The following is a 21,238-nucleotide window of genomic DNA, read 5'->3' as shown; positions in this document are numbered from 1 at the left end:
GGCCCCGCCTCATTGGATTTGATTGACAGCAGCAGGAGCCAATGGCTGCGCTGCTTACAATTTATCCAATCAAGAGCTGAGAACCCCGGGCAGAGAGACTGCGTGTCCCCGCCAGGTCAAGTTCCAGGGCTCCGGTAAGTAAAACAGGAGGCTGGGGGGCCGGTCACTGCCAGGTGTTTTTTCACCTTAATGCATAGGATGCATTAAGGTGAAAAAAACACAAAGGTTTACAACCCCTTTAAAAGACAATCATATCCTTTACACATTTACATTATAAATGGCTTTGCATACCTATTAAATCAACAATATAGATGCTATACCTTTTTTCCACGTAAACTTTGAATTTGCCATTGACTTTTTCTTCTTATATATTTAGGGTTTCCTCCAATCGAGGGATCTAATGCTGCGCCTGCAGACCAAAGTCTGGTAGGAGTGTTGGAGACGGCAATGAGGTTGGCCAATCAGCAGGAGGGAGATGGTGATGACGATGATGATGAGGAAGATGAGAAAGGGAAAGCCTCTTCTGTTGCACAGAAGGTTAAGCTTTGTTCTTGTAATGCGTGTTATAGCTTTCAGGATCTCTTGACTCCAGCTACATTACTTTCCTGATTTGGATAAATAGAAAAGAGTTAAATATCCTGTAGCATGGGGAAATTTCCACTTGCTTTCTTTTCATGTGACACCTGGACAGGAAATGTGGGTCGTGGTTGTCATTGGGACAAGAAGGCACGAGGAACAATAAAGGTTCTAAGCCTTCATTAATTTGTTAAAAACGTGTATCTGTATGCTCTTTGGAGAGATTGCCCTTCACTTACTGTCCTGACACGATGTGAGGCAAATTCTCCGGAAGAGGGATTGCAATGAAAAACTAACCGAGACTCTAATCGAGGGATGTCAAACTCCATTTCATATGGGCCACATCAGTATAGTGGTTGCCCTCAAAGGGCTAGTTGTATCTGTAAGACTATATAAATGTATCTACTTTAATTAATCATATCAACCACTTCCCCCAGGTGGATGTCATATGACGTCGCAGACTTTGAGTGGAGATATCTGAATGTCTGAATATCTGAATAATGCCTGCAGCTACAGGCATAATTCAGATATCTTTATTTTTTTCAGGCAGCAATTCCCTACAGTGTAAAAGCCATCTTGGCGGTTGTTAAGCCACTTGATTGCTTTTACAGGTGGTGGGAGGAGACGTCCCCCCCTCTCCCACCATCCTCTGGTGCTTCCCTGGGCTCTTTGTGCGATTAGGGATCCAGAGAATGGATCTGGCAGTGCTGCCAGTTTACCATAGAGCGGTCCCCGGCCAGCTCTATGACCCTCGGAGGCCAGAAGCGACATCATGACATCACTTCCGCTCTGACAGATGTAAACACTGCCACTTTGTTGAAAAGCCTGAGATCGATTATTTTTTTTTTTTTTTTTCATTCTTTTATATTTGTATTTTTTTTTAAATCAGGCTTTCCAGCATAGAGAGATGTGGGGACTTATAAACATCCTTTGTAATGGGAATAAAAGTGATAAAAAATAGTGTAATAAAAAAACTATATACATTTTTAAAGCCCCCATCCCCTCGTGCTCGCACGCAGAAGCGTACAAATCTGTAGGTCGGACTTTTATTTGGTGGACTGTTTTATTGGAATCCTGCTCTATTTATTATTATAGGATGAGAAACGTGCAAAAATGATATAGCAACTGTAATCGAATACCGTTATTGTTAGTGTTACTAAACCCAGGAGCCTTCATTCACTATATCTGGTCTCCCACAGTACACAGAACATGGAAATGCAATAGTTTTAGTAAATCTAAACTGCTAAATACCTTTTCTCATCAACAGTTAGAGCAGTCTTTGACCAGACGCTGATAGAAGTCACAAGCTTATTTTCATTCTCCCCTGATTGTTAGGAGGCTACAGGGCCCCTGAATCTGTCTGGACAGTGCTGATTGGCTCTGTGCTGATCACATGCACCCTCCCAAGAAAAAAAACTCTCTAGCAATACACACCAAACTGAGCATGTGTAGCTTGTCCCCAAGGCTATTTTCTATCAGATAGATTGGGGACAGTAGAAGAAGGGGAGGATCAGAGAAACAGGATCTAACAGCCTTTTTACACAATGCAGAGGATTAACCCCTTAGGTTCCACAGTGAGTATAACATGCTTTACTGCATATACAGACTGATTTTACTGTTGTGGGTTTAGTAACACTTTAAAGGGGTTGTAAAGGTAAAAGTTTTTTCACCTTAATGCATTCTATGCATTAAGGTGAAAAAACTTCTGACAGAACCGCCGCCCCCAGCCCCCCGTTTTACTTACCTGACGCCTCGAAAGTCAGCTTCGCGTTCCCGACATCTGTTCCTCCGCTCACCCTGGCCGCTGATTGGCTGCAGTGGATGGATTGAAAGCAGCGCAGCCATTGGCTCGCGCTGCTGTCAATCACATCCGATGACGCGGCGCGCCGGGGGGCGGGGCCGAGTGATACAGCGAGCGGCTATAGCCGCCGGCTGTATCACGGGAGCGCGCCCGCAAGCACTCACCACCGTGCGAGAGAGCTCGCATGAAGGTGGTAAATGCTTGCGGGGAGGAGCTGAGACAGCCGCCGAGGGACCCCAGAAGACCAGGTTCGGGGCCACTCTGTGCAGAACGAGCTGCACAGTGAAGGTAAGTATGACATGTTTGTTATTTTTAAAAAAAAAAAAAAACACCTTTACAACCCCTTTAAATACAGTTTAAAATAAATAAAATGAAGGCACCCCTGTGACAGAAGAGTTCTTCTACTCACTTCTACTCACTCCTCCAGCAGCCCGTGCCTCCTGCCTTCCTTCTATTCCAGCTCTGCAGCCTCCACCAGACTCTCCAACCTTTAACACTTTGCCACTTCTGGGTGTGTCCGATGCCTTTGTCCCCCACCGTGTGCCTTGATTCAGTCCTCCGAATCCTACAGCACTACAATACCCAGCAGTGACATAGGGATTGGAGAAAGGGACCACAGTGCTTGGTGAGGGAAATGGGCATCCTGGCATCCAACACTCTCATAAGTTTGTAATGCTGAGATTGGTGAAGGCGTCACCACTGGAACAGAGAGGAGGTCTCGGAGACGAAGGATGACTTGAGAAGATCTTGTCTTTTTACCATGACAAGTTTGCTTTGAAATAAAGTGATTCTAATTGGGACTTTCTTTTTTTTTCCTTTTACTGTGACTGTTTTCTTGCAGCCTGTTCCTCGGCCAGGAGCATTGACACAACCACAGTCAACAGCGCCCAAGACCTCTCCTTCCAAAAGCCCCCAAATGTCTGGAAAAGGTTTGATTTCTCCTTAATCCTCTTTTTTCTGTTTACTTTTTACTCCTTTAAAGCGGTCATAAACCCAAAACCTAAAATGTAATCTATTGCAGTTTACCAATCATTCAATGTGGTGGGCTGCATTAGTTTTTAGCCCCCCCCCCCCTGTTTTCACCTGGTGATTTGGCCAGTAAGCCCCGGTTCACACTGGGGCGGCACGACTTGCAGGTCGCCTCACCGAGTTCCGTGCACACGACTTCCACAGCGACTTGCAAAACGACTTCTGTATAGAAGTCTATGCAAGTCGCCCCAAGTCGCCCCCAAAGTAGTACAGGAACATTTTTCTAAGTCGGAGCGACTTGCGTCGCTCCTATTAGAACGGTTCCATTGTACAGAACGGGAGGCGACTTGTCAGGCGTCTAGGTCGCCTGACAAGTCGTCCTAGTGTGAACCGGCACTAACACACCTCCTGTATTAAAGTGCCTCCAGTCTAGATGAAGGAGCACATAGGGGCGCCTTTTGGACAGAAGCATTGTCAGTCTGGGGGGAGGAGAGTGTTAGATGTACTAGCAACCTGTAGAATTTATACACAACATGTCACACTTCAAAATTGCGCCTGCTCGCGGATTGGCGACAAACTTTTCCCCTAATAATCTCCATAGGCGACATTTAAAATTCTACAGGTTGCATGTTTTGAGTTACAGAGGGGGTCTAGGGCTAGAATTATTGCTCTCGCTCTAACGATCGCGGTGATACTTCACATGTGTGGTTTGAACACCGTTTTCATATGCGGGCGCTACTCGCGTATGCATTTGCTTCTGCACAAACGCATTTTTTTATATGTTATTATTTATTTTACCTTTTTATTTTAACACTGTTCTTCTTCTTTTTTTTTTTTTTTTTTTTTTTTTTTTAAATGTCACTTTTTTTATTCCTATTACAAGGAATGTAAACACCCATTGTAATAGAAAAAAAGCATGACAGGACCTCTTAAATATGAGATCTGGGGTCAAAAAGACCTCAGATCTCATATTTACACTAAAATGCAAAATTAAAAAAAAAAAAAAAAAAAAAAAGCCCTTTAAGAGCTATAGGAGGAAGTTACGTTTTGACGCTGCTTTCGCCCTGCAATGGTATGGAGAAGGGTGGAGGCCATCTTCCCCTCACTCATCTCCATACCCAGGAAGAAGAAGGATCCGATCGAAGCTATCGGTAGCGGCGGAGGGAACCAGGGAGCGGCAGGAGGGGGGGGGCCCTCTCCCGCCGCCGATAAAAGTGATCTTGCGACAAATTCGCCGCAGAGACCACTATTATCTGAAAACTGACCACCCGCTGAAGAGGAGGATACCAGGGGTATGGCAGCTAGCTGCTGCCATAACAAAGATTTCCCTCTTCAAAGTGAGGACGTATATTGGCATGCGGCAGTCCGGAAGTGGTTAAAGTATAACTGAAGGCAAAAACTTTTTTTTTTAGTTTTGAATATAGTGGAGAGGGATTAGAACACCTGTCAGTTTTTATTGCTGTCTGTGACCCCGTTAAGCAAATTCACTCTCTAGTGGTCCTGTTTACCATTATCATTGAAAGTAAAAGAAAATCACACATTTTGGGTTGTCCCCAGAAAAGTAATAGAGGGGAAATCTTCCAATGGGTACACTAGTTCTGGTGACCTGGGGGCCCCCAAGGAATTCCCTTGATTTGCAGTGATTTCCTCTCACTTCCTGTTTGGCTATGGGACAGGAAGTGAAGGTAAATCTCCGCAATGGGAAATAAGTCTGACCAGGGTTATCCCTTCTATGCTCTATCCAAAATGAAAAAAAAAAGAGTTTCTTTCTCGAACATCACGGGACACAGAGCCTCAGTAATTACTGATGGGTTATATAGGTATCACTGGTGATTGGACACTGGCACACCCTATCAGGAAGTTCAACCCCCTATATAATCCCTCCCCCTTGCAGGGATACCTCAGTTTTCTTTCTCGAACATCACGGGACACAGAGCCACAGTAATTACTGATGGGTTATATAGGTATCACTGGTGATTGGACACTGGCACACCCTATCAGGAAGTTCAACCCCCTATATAATCCCTCCCCCTTGCAGGGATACCTCAGTTTTTACGCCAGTGTCTTAGGTGATGGACGTGTAAAGATGTCCTGTGCTGAGCTCCAAAGGGAATATCCTAAGATCCTATACTGGGGCAAGCCAGGCGAACCGGATCCATTCAAAGTGTCTTTTCATGGCCGAATTGAATGGTACCCGGGCCTCGTGTCCGAAGAAACAAGGTTTTACCCGTAATGCTTCTCTTTTTAGAGAGCTGGACCCCGCAGATCAGAAAATGGCTTTAAACTTCCTAATTTCTGGCGAGGTGCTTTACGGTCCCAGAACTGTTGGGTCCCCCTATTCGTAGGGGGCCACAGTCTCTGACGGTTTTTTCAAACGGAGCCCACCGTGAGAGGTGAAGATTGGGTCTGTGTAAACAGCACCCTGCGGCTGGATAAGGTAAGAGGAGATTCCACAGAATTTTTGAGTTCTAGTGGCTTTTCTCCTTTAAGGTAAATGCATGCTATGCCTATTGTGACCATCGGGGGCTGCCAAGAGCACAAACCTACACATGCTGACTGACTGTCTCAGGTGTTCAGTGCTGATTATGTCCCAGCATCTCAAAGCAGGCTGCAAGCAGGTAAGGTGGAAAGGGGGATTTCTCATGTTTGAATGTTCCCCCCAGGCTAGAGAGGGGCCACAGGGGTCTAGAAAGTGGTTATACCACCCGGGCTCTGCGGCCTAATGGCCACCATCTCTGAAGATAGCCATTCAGGCAGATCTTGTTACCAGTCTCCCTCCTACCCCCCCCCCCCCATCCCCAGCCTTTTCTCCAGAAGCATGACAGGAGAGTCGGCAGTGCGGGAAGCGCTCGTTTTTTTCAAAACTCGAGGGGGGGGGGGCGGTAGAGGAGTGGGCGGGATGTCAGCACAGAGTATTTAGACTCCCACTCAGGCCAGCTGCAGGCTATTAAAGGCACTCTGTACAGGTGCACTCAGCCTTCTGAGAGACACAGAGCTGACGGTCGCATGTAAGGTGGGACACAGGCATTCTCCTAGGCAGCATTTACTGAAGTAACACCAGACTGAGCATTGGGTAGCAAGGCTTTTAGCCAGACTACATCGCTCAGCGGGCAGTGTTCATTTGTATACCTCACACCTTGTTGCTTTGCACTATGGGTAGAAGAGGTTCAAGCACCCCAGGAACCAGAGACACTAGGGGATCTCGTTCAGGTTCTGAGGGCCCCCTGTCGGCAGCATCCTCCCCCCCTAAAGATGGGCCAGGGACGGCTAGCCAGGGAGAGCCATCGGGGTCAGGGGCTACACCTGCTTCTGGCACTTCAGCCCCTGTATATATTACACAAGAGGTTTTTTCCTCAACCATTAATGGTCTAGAGGAAAGATTAATGGCCGTGATTACGTCTTCACTCAGTGGAAGAAAACGCACTAGGCTTTCCTCTGTTCCCCAAGACCCTCAGACAGAGGAGCTCTGGGATAAAGGAGATGAATCCCTTTCAGAGGATCGGGATGGGATGGATGATTCCTCTTCGGAGGATTCAGGTGGAGAGGGACCCTCTGCGACTTCCCAAGAGGAGAAAGTCTTAGTGCAGATCCTCACTGGATTGGTCCGCTCCACATTTAGGTTAACCATACCTGAAACTGCTAAAGAATCCTCTTCTGCTTTGGGGTCACTGAAACCTTTCCAAGCAGCACATGCTTTTCCTGTTCATACTTTACTTGAAAAGCTTATTTATTCTGAGTGGGATCACCCAGACAAACGTTTTTTTCCGCCGAGAAAGTTTTCAACACTTTATCCGATGGAAGAAAAGTTTATTAAAATGTGGGGAATACCGGCTATTGATGCCGCCATTTCCTCCGTAAATAATAGCCTGACTTGTCCTGTAGACAATGCTCAGATGCTCAGGGATCCTGTAGATAAAAGGATGTAATCCCTATTGAAGGATGTTTTCTCCTTAGCAGGATCAGTGGCCCAACCTGCAGTAGCAGCGATTGGAGTCTGTCAATACTTAAGAGACCATGTTAAGCAGGTCATCAAAGTATTACCTGAACAGCAGGCCCAGGGGTTTGCTAACCTTCCAGCGGCCTTATGCTTTGTGGTTGACGCCATTAGAGATTCTATCGTGCAAACCTCCCGTCTTTCACTGGGGTTGGTGCATATACGTAGAATCCTATGGTTGAAAAATTGGTCAGCCGAAGCACCATGTAAGAAGCTACTGGCTGGGTTTCCATTTCGTGGTGCAAGGTTGTTTGGAGAGGACTTGGATAACTATATCAAGAGAATCTCTTGTGGGAAAAGCACTCTCTTACCTGTCAAGAAGAAGAGTAAGCGTCCCTCTTTCAAACGGACTCTTTCCCCAGCGCCGGGGGCTTCAGCCTCCAGGCAGTCTCGACGGCCGCCTCCATCGGGGTCCAGAGACAAGAGTCAACCCCAGGGACAAAAGAAGTCCTGGGGAAAGAAGCCTACTAGGCAAAACACTAAGACCTCTGCATGAGGGGGCGCCCCCGCTCACTCGAGTGGGGGGAAGACTGCGACAGTTCTCAGAGCTCTGGCACGAGGACTTCCAGGACAGATGGGTAGTCTCCACGGTAACCTTAGGGTACAAGCTGGAGTTTCAGGAATTCCCTTCTCCTCGGTTCCTCAGATCAAATGTTCCCAGAGACCCAGAGAAGAAGCAGTCGCTCCTTCTAGCGTTAGAGCGACTTTTGTCGCAGGAGGTCATTATGATAGTTCCCGCAAAGGACCAGGGATTGGGCTTCTATTCCAACCTTTTTACGGTCCAAAAGCCAAATGGGGATGTCAGGCCCATTTTGGGCTTAAGGGATCAGAACTGATTCCTAAGGATTCAATCCTTCCGCATGGAATCAATTCGAACAGTAGTTCCCACCCTGCAGGGAGGAGAATTTCTGGCATCAATAGACATCACAGATGCATATCTGCATGTGCCCATTTTTCCTGCTCATCAGAAGTTTCTGCGCTTCGAGGTAGGAGGGCGCCATTTCCAGTTTGTGGCTCTGCCTTTTGGGATAGCCACTGCACCTCGAGTGTTCACAGAGATCTTGGCTCCTCCTCTGGCCAGATTAAGGGCTCAGGGTATAGCTGTTATAGCATACCTAGACGACCTGCTCTTGATAGACCGGTCGGTAGCCTCTTTGAATGGAAACTTGAGGACCACGATCAGGTATCTAGAACACCTGGGTTGGATCCTCAACTTAGAAAAGTCTTTCCTAAAACCAGTAAGAAGACTGGAGTATTTAGGTCTGATTATAGATACAAGCCAGGAGAAAATATTTCTACCCCAGGCAAAGATCACTGCTTTGAGAGAGCTGATTCTGACAGTAAGGACCAAGAAGGGTCCCTCAGTCCGCCTTTGTATGAGGCTACTAGGGAAGATGGTGTCTTCATTCGAAGCAGTTCCCTATGCTCAGTTTCACTCAAGAATGCTACAACACAGTATTCTGTCGACCTGGAACAAGAAGGTTCAGGCATTAGACTTTCCGATGCACCTGTCGCATGCGGTGCATCAGAGCCTCAATTGGTGGCTCATACCCGAAAACCTGCAGAAGGGGAAATCCTTTCTACCGGATACCTGGACGGTGGTAACAACAGATGCCAGTCTGTCAGGTTGGGGAGCAGTTCTGGAACAGGCTGCGGTCCAAGGGGTATGGTCCAAGACAGAGAGGACCTTACCCATCAACATTCTGGAGATCCGGGCGATACATCTAGCTCTAAAAGCCTGGACTATCAGGCTACAGGTTTGTCCGGTCAGGATCCAGTCCGACAATGCCACAGCAGTGGCTTATGTCAATCATCAGGGAGGCACCCGGAGCCGAGCTGCTCAAAAAGAGGTGAACCAGATCTTAGTCTGGGCAGAGATGCATGTGCCATGCATATCGGCAGTTTTCATCCCGGGAATAGAGAATTGGCAGGCGGACTATCTAAGTCACCAGCAGTTACTTCCAGGGGAATGGTCTCTGCATCCCAACATCTTTTGGGCCATATGCCAAAGATGGGGGGTTCCAGATGTAGATCTCTTTGCATCCCGATTCAACAAAAAGATAGACAGATTTGTGGCAAGGACAAAAGATCCTCTTGCATGCGGGACGGATGCGTTGGTGATTCCGTGGCATCGGTTCTCACTGATTTACGCATTCCCGCCTATTCTGCTACTACCACGACTCCTTCGCAGGATCAGGCAGCAAAGGAAGTCGGTACTCCTGGTGGCCCCCGCTTGGCCCAGAAGGACTTGGTATGCAGAAATAGTAAGGATGACGGTGGGTTCCCCGTGGACCCTACCGGTACGCCCAGACCTGTTATCTCAGGGTCCAGTGTTCCATCCTGCCTTACAAACGCTAAATTTGACGGTTTGGCTATTGAGACCCACGTTCTGAAGAGTCGTGGGCTCTCAGGTCCTGTCATATCTACCTTGATTAATGCAAGGAAGCCAGCTTCCAGGATGATTTATCATAGAGTCTGGAAGGCTTATATAACCTGGTGTGAATCCAGAGGTTGGCATCCCAGGAAATACGTCATAGGTAGAATCCTTGATTTTCTACAGATGGGATTAGAGATGAAGCTGGCCTTGAGTACCATCAAGGGCCAGGTTTCTGCTTTATCAGTATTATTTCAGCGGCCACTTGCTTCGCATTCTTTGGTCCGAAACTTTATGCAGGGGGTGATGCGTCTTAATCCTCCGGTTAAAGCGCCCCTAAACCCCTGGGACTTGAACTTGGTCCTGGCTGTGTTACAGAAACAGCCTTTTGAACCAATAAGTCAGATTCCTTTGGTCTTGTTGACAAGGAAATTAATTTTTCTGGTGGCCATCTCTTCTGCTAGAAGAGTATCAGAATTAGCAGCTCTTTCCTGTAAGGAGCCTTATTTGATTATACACAAGGATAGAGTGGTACTACGCCCTCATCCTAGTTTTTTACCAAAGGTGGTTTCTGATTTTCATTTAAACCAAGACATTGTTCTACCTTCCTTTTTTCCAGATCCCTGTTCTCCGGAAGAGAGATCTCTACATTCGTTGGATGTAGTAAGAGCAGTTAAGGCCTATCTAGGGGCAACTGCTCATATCCGCAGAACGGATGTTTTGTTTGTGCTGCCAGAGGGTCCCAATAGAGGACAGGCAGCGTCAAAAGCTACCATTTCTAAATGGATTCGACAGTTGATCATTCAAGCTTACGGTTTGAAACAGAAGATTCCTCCGTTTCAGATCAGGGCACGTTCCACAAGGGCTATTGGTGCTTCTTGGGCAGTTCATCACCAGGCCTCTGGCTCAAATCTGCAAGGCCGCAACCTGGTCTTCAGTTCATACATTCACCAGATTCTATCAGGTGGATGTGAGAAGGCATGAGGATATCGCCTTTGGGCGTAGTGTGCTGCAGGCAGCGGTACAGGGTCCTCAGGTCTGATTGCACCCTACTTGGTCGTGGTCCCCCCCCCCCTCAGGTAGCATTGCTCTGTGACATCCCATCAGTAATTACTGAGGCTCTGTGTCCCGTGATGTTCGAGAAAGAAAATAGGATTTTTTAAAACAGCTTACCTGTAAAATCCTTTTCTTTCGAAGGACATCACGAGACACAGAGGTCCCGCCCCTCTTTTAATACACTATATTGCTTGGCTACAAAACTGAGGTATCCCTGCAAGGGGGAGGGATTATATAGGGGGTTGAACTTCCTGATAGGGTGTGCCAGTGTCCAATCACCAGTGATACCTATATAACCCATCAGTAATTACTGAGGCTCTGTGTCCCGTGATGTCCTTCGAAAGAAAAGGATTTTACAGGTAAGCTGTTTTAAAAAATCCTATTTTTGTCTAAAGTTCTACTTTAGGGGGGCGTGTCTGACTTCCGGTATGTGAGGAAGCTTTTCTCCAGAGCTCCGACCGCGTTACCATCCTGACGAATCCTGACGACCTGTAGGTTGTATCATTCCACCCCAAAATAACCGGAAAGGATAACGGATAGCCTCAGGCACCCAGAGATGGTGAAATACGGGCCGAGTGTGGAACCGACGCCCGCAGAGAAGCTGGCGAAATATGCACATGAGGATTCCCAAGATGGCGCCCGGCGGGGGAAAGCGCGGCCTAGTACAGCAGCTCAGCCAGATCGTGAGTGGACCGAGGGGGATAGTGACTGGCTGGATCCGACAGACCCGCTGGCTCGTCCCCTGCCCTCTCCAGAATCGGAATCTGAGGAGAGCGGCTCCGGCACTCAGGGTGGTGAACCGACGCTGTTACAAATTATGGACACCATTAAGAGCTGCCATGCAGCTTTATCCACACAAATTGAAACTATCAGAGTGGACTTTGCACTGCTCAAAGATGATGTGCAGAAGGTACGGCAGAGAGTCACTCAAACAGAACACAGGATCAGTGCAGTGGAGGATGATCTTAACCCCCTACTGATACAAGTCAGAGATCTGTCGGCGGACAACAAGTCCCAGGAAGCCAAACTGGGAGACATTGAGGACAGGCTGAGAAGGAACAACCTTCGGTTCCTGGGATTCCCGGAAGGCACAGAAGGGAAAAACCCGGAGGAATTCCTGCTGTCTTGGCTTAAACAGGTATTTGGGGCAGAGAATTTCTCCCACTTGTTCGCTATAGAACGTGCACACAGGATCCCATTGAGAGCCCCAGTCCCTGGGAGGTATCCTAGACCTATGTTGGCACGCTTTCTGTACTTCAGGGACAAGGAAACCATCTTGAGAAAGGCCCGCAATCTACCTGAGCTAATGCATAACAATAACAGAATCTCCATTTTCCCAGATTTTTCTACAGCCACACAGAAACAAAGGGCAGCATTTCAAAGTGTGAAACAGCGCCTGAGAGAACGCAGCTTACCATACAGTATGATTTACCCAGCTAAACTCCGGGTGGTTCACAAGGGACAGACACAATTCTTTATGTCACCTAAGGAGGCGAATAGATGGCTGGAATCCCTGGGACAGGGGTAAAGATGTGATGATCTAGTCGGCTAGAACTATCAGCAAAAGACACGTGGGAGATATCTTGGGAAGAAGCGATAAATAGAATCCTGTTGTGCTACAATCTGTACGATATTACCAACGATCATTATACCGGATGGATGCCAGCCTACAAGATTCTGTGAACATTCAACCAGACAGGAACATTAATATGTTTTCTACAAATAACGCGGTTTAGGGGTCAAGCTCTGTGAACCTACGCATACCTATTCCTAAAGCTTCCTGACCGGCTGGTACAGGAAGAATACCCCCCCTTTAGGAAACAATTTTCTTGGAGTTAATGTTAGGGGTAAAAGTCTGTGGGAAGTTAGGGGCTACAGGCAGGGTGGGGGGACAGGGAGTTCGGATCAATTATGTTGATCGCAAAGGTGTTTTTTTTTTATTATGGTTTTTTTTTTTCTCTTCGTTCTGGTTCTGGTGTTTTTTTATGAAACTACAGGGCATCTTGCGGAAACACTGCTGCTTAGGCAATGTGAAGCATGGTTTTGGACCAGGTGCAGTGTTCGCAAGAATGGACTTCGCTCTTTTTGTTCACCTTTTTTTATTTTTGGTTCTGCCGTTTGTTTATGTTGCTGCAGGATACCTTACATATTTAATGTCGCTCAGGCAATGGAAAGAAGGGTATCAGGAGGGGGAAACAAAAAATCTATATCTGTACTTAAGTTTATGGTATCACTTACTGGCACTCATAGATAAGAAGTATATACCTACATATTACTCTATGAAGAAAAATGTAAAGGATAAAGGTGTTAAACACCCCCGAGGGGGTGGACCTGATGGGTTAATACTGCTCCACAAACCAAATTTTGATGTTATTATGCCTTGTTCTTACGATGACGCAGTCCCTTAATATCCTCTCGTGGAATGTGAGGGGTCTCAACTCTAAAATTAAGAGAGCTCTAGTATTTAAATACATCCTAAAGCGAAGGCCACATATTATATTCCTCCAAGAATCACATTTAGTGGGGTCCAAGACGCTAGCCCTTCATAGGGCTTATGTGGGAAGAGCATTTCACTCTACCTACTCCAGTTACGCCAGAGGGGTTTCTGTGCTACTGGCCAAGTCCCTTCTTTACACAGTCAAAACGGTTAAATCGGATCCTATGGGTAGATATGTGGCGCTCGCTATAATTATTAATAACCAACCTTATACCTTAGTGGCGGTATATATACCACCCCCATTTACAATTAAGGTATGGGAGGGAATGATGGCTGAGGTAATACAAATGGCGGAAGGTCCAATAATTTTGGCTGGAGATTTAAATGCTGTGTTATCCACGGAAAAGGATAGATTCAAGATGGCTCCGGTAGGAGGCTCACCATTAGAGGCCTGTGTAAGACCATATGACTTAGTAGAAGCATGGAGGTGGAAACACCCTGATGATAAAGAGTACTCATGTTTCTCCCCCACCTTTAATACACTTTCAAGGATAGATTTGTGCTTTGTGTCCAGGGACCTATTACCAAGGGTGCTGGATGTTCAATATCTGCCGAGGGCCATCTCGGATCACTCACCCATGCTTCTATCCATAGATATGGAGAAGCCAAGGGGCTATGTGGTGTGGAGGTTAGCCCCCTTGTGGCTTGATGAGGAGTGCTTCGAGAGGTCTACTGCGACATCTATTAATAATTTCTGGTTAGAAAACAGGAATGAGGTTCCGATTGGGGTCACGTGGGATGCATTCAAAGCCACACTCCGGGGATCCATATCAGGTGTAGTCAAACAACTGCAGTCAGATAAAGGATGGAAGGTCAGAGAGGCGGAACAGAAGGCCACTGAATCTGAAGTAGAATACATTAAAAATCCCAACTCAGACGCCTATAGGATATGGAGGGAGAACATGAGAAACCTAGATTTGCTGATGATAGAAAAAACTCAGAAAAAACTACTTTACCAAAGTCAGAGGATCTTTGAATTTGGAGATAAAAACAGCAGACTAATGGCATACTTGGCGCACTCTCAGCAAGCTCCAACCTCTATCCCAAGAATATGTGACACAGATGGTAAAATCTGTACATCGCATGATGATGTCGCAGATGCATTTTTGTCATTCTACAAAAATCTTTACGAGTCGAGGGTAGACTATGGGTTGGAGGAGGTTCGGACATATCTAGCCCCAATACCCCTGACAGAGCTCACAAGGGAGGTAGTAGAAGAACTGGATGATCAACTTACAATAGATGAAGTATTGTTAGCTATAAAGTCCCTGAAACCTAACAAGACCCCTGGACTGGATGGTTTCCCAGTCGAGTGGTATGGAGCATATGCGGAGACTTTGGCCCCTAAGCTGGTTGAGATGTATGAAGATGCGTTTGATAGAGGTATTTTACCAGAATCATTGAGAGAAGCACTGATAGTGCTGATTCCCAAGCCGCACAAGGACCATAATTTATGCGAATCATATCGGCCTATATCCCTTATTAATGTCGACGCAAAAATTCTAGCTAAAATTCTAGCGAAACGTTTGAATAAAGTGATAGCATCTATTATTCATCCTGATCAGACAGGATTCATTCCTGAGAGGTCAACTGCCATAAATTTGAGACGCCTTTATACCATACTGCAATCAAAAGGCCCTACTCCCGACACTCGGGTGGTGGTGTCACTAGACACCCATAAGGCGTTTGATTCGATAGAATGGCCGTACCTCATAGCGGTCCTTGAGCGGTTGGGTTTCGGCCCAAGATTTGTGAAATGGGTCAGGCTCCTATATGCGGAGCCTAGGGCTAGATTGAGGGTTAACAACTCTATCACGGGAGCCTTCAACATAGCTAGGGGCACGCGGCAGGGGTGCCCTTTGTCGCCCCTGCTGTTTGCCCTGGCAATAGAGCCATTGGCGGCACTGCTGAGGGCAGATAAACAGATCAAAGGCTGCAAAATCAACGAATGGGAAGAAAAAACATCATTATATGCAGATGATATGCTTTTATATTTAGAGGAGGTTGAGGGGTCACTACCCATAGCACTAGATAGAATATCCGACTTTGGAAGATACTCTGGGTTCAAAGTGAACTGGAGTAAATCCGTAATGTTTCCCTTTGACTCTGCATATGTCCCGAAGCTCCTCCAGGGGATATCACTGGCTGTGGTCTCCAGGTTTCGATACCTGGGAGTCGAGATACAGTTACCGATAAAATCGTATGTGTCGATTAACTTGGTGCCGGTATGGAAGTGTCTGAAGGAAAGTGCACAGGCCTGGGCTAAATTACCCCTAAGCCTCTTGGGGCGAATTAACATATTTAAAATGATTTACCTGCCCAGGTTTCTGTACCTACTTTGGCATGCACCGGTATATATTCCTAAGAAATGGTTTATAGAAATAAATAAAACATTAGTCACTTTTCTATGGGGACCTAAACCTGCCAGAATATCTATGGAAACACTTCACTTACCCATAAGGTCAGGCGGACTGGCTTTTCCGAACCTCAGATATTATTACCTAGCTGCCCAATTAACACATGTGCATTGGTGGCACTTCCCACGGTTGAACATAGCATCGGTGGCCACTCAGGCAGCCCAGGTTCACTCGTACGAAGCACTAATCAATGTCCTATTTAGAAATGGGCCATATCCAAACAAGGGATCTAATATTTTGAAACTCTCATATAAAATATTTCATATATGTAATAAGTTATTAGGAGGATCTAGCTTAGCAGAATCTCCTAATGCGCCGCTGTGGCATAACCCGCAGCTCTCAGAAATAGCCAAGATTCCGGATGGAGCATGTTGGGCTATCTACGGGATAAAATATGCACGTCAACTGTTTAGGACTGGAATCTTTAGATCCTTTATAGAATTGAAGACGGAATATGACATACCTAATACCTTTTTTTTCAGATATCTACAGTTGAGACATGCCGTTAGGGCGCAATATGGTGGAGTTGAGGTAAATCTCTCCCCATCAGCACTGGAAAAACTCATTGCTGAAGCTGATCATACAAAATTGATCTCCAGATACTACTCAGCCCTGCTGCCGTCTTCTTCTTTCGGGTTGGACAGGGTAGCTATACAGTGGAAAGCAGATATTCCATCCCTTACAGAGGAGACATGGCAGGAGGTACTGGACACTACGGTGTCATCAATGATCGCGGCTAAAGACAAAATGCTTCAATTCAATTACCTACATAGGATGTATTACACCCCAAAAAGACTGCACAGAATGGGAGGGAGGGATTCCCCGGAGTGCCCCCGTTGCAAAGCGGAGGAGGGAGATTTCTTCCATATGGTGTGGCAATGCCCCCAGATCATGGTTTACTGGGGGAAGATCCTCGCGTATGTGGAGGAAAAGCTTGAACTCCCTAATATATATTCTCCGGCCAGGTGTCTTCTTGGAGACCTGGAGATGGAGGATCTATCCGCATCACAGAAAACCCTTCTGCGCATATTATTTTGTTATGCCAAAAAGGCTCTGGCCCTCAAGTGGAGGGAGCAGAACCCTCCCTCCCTAGAGGACTGGTTGAAATTAGTTAGCAGTGCCCTTCCAATGTATAAACTCACTTACCAGGCTAGAGGAAGTAATAAAAAGTTCAATAAAATTTGGGGGAAATGGATCACAAATATATCAGGAGAAATTGATGTATAAAAGTTTCTTGGTTAAAAAAAAAAAAATGTGTATGTGAAGGTGGGATAGTAGGGTGGCATGAACCAAACCTATGCTAAAGATTTAATAATAAAGCACACAGAGCTGTTGGAAACGTAAGGGACCAACCAAAGAAATAGTACAATGATACATATGAGCAATGTTTTTTTTTTTTTTTTTTGTGTTTCTTTTATTTAATAAAAATGCATTATTATTTGTGAGGCTGACAAATATTGGATATAGACGAATGTTTCCAGTTTACTGCATTTTGTAATATAAGCAATTGAACTGTAAAAGTAAATTGTGACATAAAGATGTAAAAACCTGCGAATTTCAATAAAATTTACCCTTTAAAAAAAAAAAAAAAAGTTCTACTTTAAGTATTTTTTGCCTAATTTGAAACAAGTATGCACATCAGGATTCTGACTTTACAATCTGCACGCTTTTTCAGATTTAGAACCTTAAATTACATGACAGTGACAGCCAGGTAGCTATCATTTCCAGAAGGTCAGGAGCAATAGCAGAGTCTCTGTCTTCAGACATTCCTATCAGCTCTAGAGCTTTCACTGTTTATCATGTCTACTGTACTGTTTTCCCCTTTCCTGCAATTTCAGCTCCTCATTGGTCCAATTTCCCAAATCTCTCCTCTTTTCTCTCCTCCACTACTTGTAGCTGGGCAGCAGCTGCAGTTTCTGGAAGGAAGAAGGAAACAGCTTATGGCAGCTGCCCTCCGTTCCAAACAACACAAAGACATAGAAGGGGCCAAGATGTACCTACGACAAGCCAAGGGCCTGGACCAAATGCTGGAGGCGGCACGTGGTGGACTGCCTGTGGATATCACCAAGGTAGCTTAGGGAATATAGCACTGGCTGTAATGTAATTATACCTCCTCTGCTTGCAAGGACAAATATGTGACCCTTCATGTTTAACCACAGGTACCCCCTGCTCCCGTTATCGAGGGCGATTTCAGTCTGGACCCACAAAGGAAAGGTGCCGCCCAGAATGGTGAGAAGTACAACAAGATCATGGAGCAGCTCAAAAAGCAGCATGAGGTAGGCACTGCTTATTGACAGACTGGATTTAATGCCCTTTAATATGGCCTTTCTCAACCTTATTATTATTATTATTCAGGATTTATATAGCGCCGACAGTTTATGCAGCGCTTTACAATATAAAAGGGAAGACAATACATTTATAATACAATAAAATACAAGAGTATTAACCTTTTCAACATGGATGAACCCTTGAAATGAATTTCTGGTTTTAGGGAACCCCTGCTAAAAATGACTATATCTACAACTCAGGATACATTAGTGTGATGGTCGATGGAAAGTATGCTCCCTACACTTGTGATTATTGGGAAGAATTACCCTCTTACAGATAGCTAAAAAGATCAAGGATGTCACTGGAATTGTATCCGAGAGGCAGAAGCTGGAACTCTCAGAAAACTCTGGAGCAGCATTTCTCAACCGGGGTTCCTTGAGAGGTCTCCAAGGGTTTTGCGGTGATCTGCCTGTCAGTCGCAGGCAGCTGACAAGTAGATTGCATGGACACTATTGGTACTATTGGCTGTAGCACGCTGTTCCCCGTTGGCCCCTCCTCCTCTCATGTCCATCCCGGGTGCTTGTATATGACATCATCTGGGATGGACAGGATAGGAGGAGGGTCTAGCGGGGAACAGCATGCCACTGGAGGAGTTATGAAAGCTGCCTCTGGAGCCAGAATTAGAAGAAAGCTGGTACTGTAGTGTGCCCAGCTGTGTCCCATGCAATGTGCCCTGTACTCTGCCCCATGTAATGTGCACTGTGCTCATGAAATGTGCCCTGTACTCTGTTCCATGTAATGTACAGTGCCTTGAAAAAGTATTCATATCCTTTGAAACTTTCCACATTTTGTCATGTTACAATCAAAAGCGTAAACGGATTTTATGTGATAGACCAACATGAAGTGGACAGAAAATGATAAATGGTTTTCAATTTTTTTTACAAATATGTGAAAAGTGTGGCGTGCATTTGTATTCAGCCCCCCTGAGTCAATACTTTGTAGAACCACCTTTCACTGCAATTACAGCTGCAAGTATTTTTTGGGGATGTCTCTACCAGCTTTGTACATTTAGAGAGTTACATTTTTGCCCATTCTTCTTTGCAAAATAGCTCAAGCTCTGTCAGATTGAATGGAGAGCGTCTGTGAACAACAAATTTTCAAGTCTTGCCACAGATTCCCAATTGGATTTAGGTCTGGACTTTGACTGGGCCATTCTAACACATGAATATGCTTTGATCTAAACCATTCTATTGTAGCTCTGGCTGTATGTTTAGGTTGTTGTTCTGCTGGAAGGTGAACCTCCACCCCAGTCTCAAGTCTTTTGCAGACTCTAACAGGTTTTCTTCTAAGATTGCCCTGTATTTGGCTCCATCCATCTTCTCATCAACTCTGACCAGCTTCCCTGTCCCTGCTGAATAAAAGCAATCCCCACAACATGATGCTGCCATCACCATGTTTCACAGTGGGGATGGTGTGTTCAGGATGATGTACAATGTTAGTTTTCCGCCACACACAGCGTTTTGCTTTTAGGCCAAGCAGTTAAATTTTGATCTCATCTGACCAGAGCACCTTCTTCCACATGTTTGCTGTGTCCCCCACATGGCTTCTCACAAACTGCGAACAGGACTTCTTATGGCTTACTTTCAACAATGGCTTTCTTCTTGCCACTCTTCCATAAAGGCCAGATTTGTGGAGTGCACGACTTATGCCGTGTACACACGATCCGACTTCTCGTCGGAAAAAGTTATGATGGCTTTTCCGATGGGATTCCGCTCAAATTTGCCTTGCATACACACGGTCACGCAAAAGTTCGCTGAACTTACAAGCGTCAAACGCGGTGACGTACAACACTACGACGAGCCGAGAAAATGAAGTTCATTGCTTCCGAGCATGTGTCGAATTGTTTTCAAGCATGCGTAGGAATTTTGAGCGTCGGAATTGCCACAGACAAACGCATTTTCGGATAGGAACTTTTCCCGACCGAAAAATTGAGAACATGCTCTTAATCTTTTGCTGGCTGGAATTCGGCCAGCAAGAGTCTGATGGAGCATACACACGGTCGCAAAAAACTCTCCTCTGTTTTTGCGGGCCGAACTTCCGATCGTGTGTACGCGGCATAATATTTGTCCTGTGGACAGATTCTCCCACCTGAGCTCCTCCAGAGTTACCATGGGCCTCTTGGCTGTTTCTCTGATTAATGTTCTCCTTGCCCAGCCTTTCGGTTTAGGTGGACGGCCATGTCTTGGTAGGTTTGCAGGGGATGTACAGGCACTGGAAGTGACGGCGAGCTCGCTGCTCGTTCTGTTTTGCATTGGGTTTGCTGAACCAGCCATGTTTGGCAGAGAGCTATTGGTTACATAGGCGGACACACACCAGCAGATCCAGAAGTGCCAGATCCACAGGTCTCGGGATACATAGGAAACATACCCGTTACCCGCAAAGATATACTTACGCTCTTGCCTTACAGCAGTAAGGTAAGGGGACATCCATATACCACATATTGCACTGAAGATAGGAAGTCACCATTCATCTGCACGTTATATAAGAAAGTCACCACCAGCTCTTCAGCACTTTATTTTGCTTTTTTGCACTGCATAGAAAGAAGACACCTTACGGACATAGTCCGGTTGTTTTTTAGGTATTCACATTTTTTATTCTAAGAAGAAAAGGGACATTATAGGATACTACATCTTATTGTATGTCACTTAACATGCTTCATGAACTAGGGACGTTTATTGTCGATTGACCACTTTTTAGCATACGTTTATTTAGTTTATTATCACTGGCACTTTTGCACATTGTCACTTTATTTGTAATTTGCCTAGCAATGGCCGTATGATATGCACTATAGTATTGTGTATAATTTTAGCATACCTTATGGTTGGTATTTATTTTACAGCGCAGCACTATTTTTATTTTAATTAGGTTTGCAGTTGTGCCATACTCTTTCCATTTTCAGATGACAGTGCTCCGTGAGATGTTCAAAGCTTGGGATATTTTTTATAACCTAACTCTGCTTTAAACTTCTTCACAATTTATACTGAGATTAAATCACACACAGATGGACTCTATTTACTAATTAGGTGACTTCTGAAGGAAAATGGTTTCACTAGATTTGAGTTGTGGGTATCAGAGTAAAGGGGGCTGAATACAAATGCACACCACACTTTTCAGATATTTTTTTATTTTTTTTTAAATTTGAAAATCATTTATAATTTTCTTTTCACTTCACAATTATGTACCACTTTGTGTTGGTGTATCACATAAAATCCCAATAAAATACATT

The 21,238-nt window shown here is 45.4% G+C and overlaps 1 protein-coding gene across 2 annotated transcripts in view; it reads left to right on the top strand.

The window, feature by feature from the left end:
* Positions 1-21,238, top strand: part of CC2D1A (coiled-coil and C2 domain containing 1A) — a 113,781-nt gene that overhangs the window by 47,131 nt on the left and 45,412 nt on the right. For both annotated transcript variants that reach the window (XM_073622763.1, XM_073622762.1), the window contains exons 12-15: positions 377-537; positions 3,219-3,306; positions 17,581-17,753; positions 17,844-17,960. In XM_073622763.1, coding sequence (XP_073478864.1) covers positions 377-537; positions 3,219-3,306; positions 17,581-17,753; positions 17,844-17,960 — 539 coding nt within the window. The remainder of the gene's footprint in view (positions 1-376; positions 538-3,218; positions 3,307-17,580; positions 17,754-17,843; positions 17,961-21,238) is intronic.

This window comes from Aquarana catesbeiana, linkage group LG03 (genome assembly GCF_042186555.1).
Source record: "Aquarana catesbeiana isolate 2022-GZ linkage group LG03, ASM4218655v1, whole genome shotgun sequence".
In the NCBI taxonomy this organism is placed as follows: Eukaryota; Metazoa; Chordata; class Amphibia; order Anura; family Ranidae; genus Aquarana; species Aquarana catesbeiana.
The sequence above is the reverse complement of the archived record's forward strand: the minus strand, read 5'-3'. Positions and strand labels throughout refer to the sequence as shown.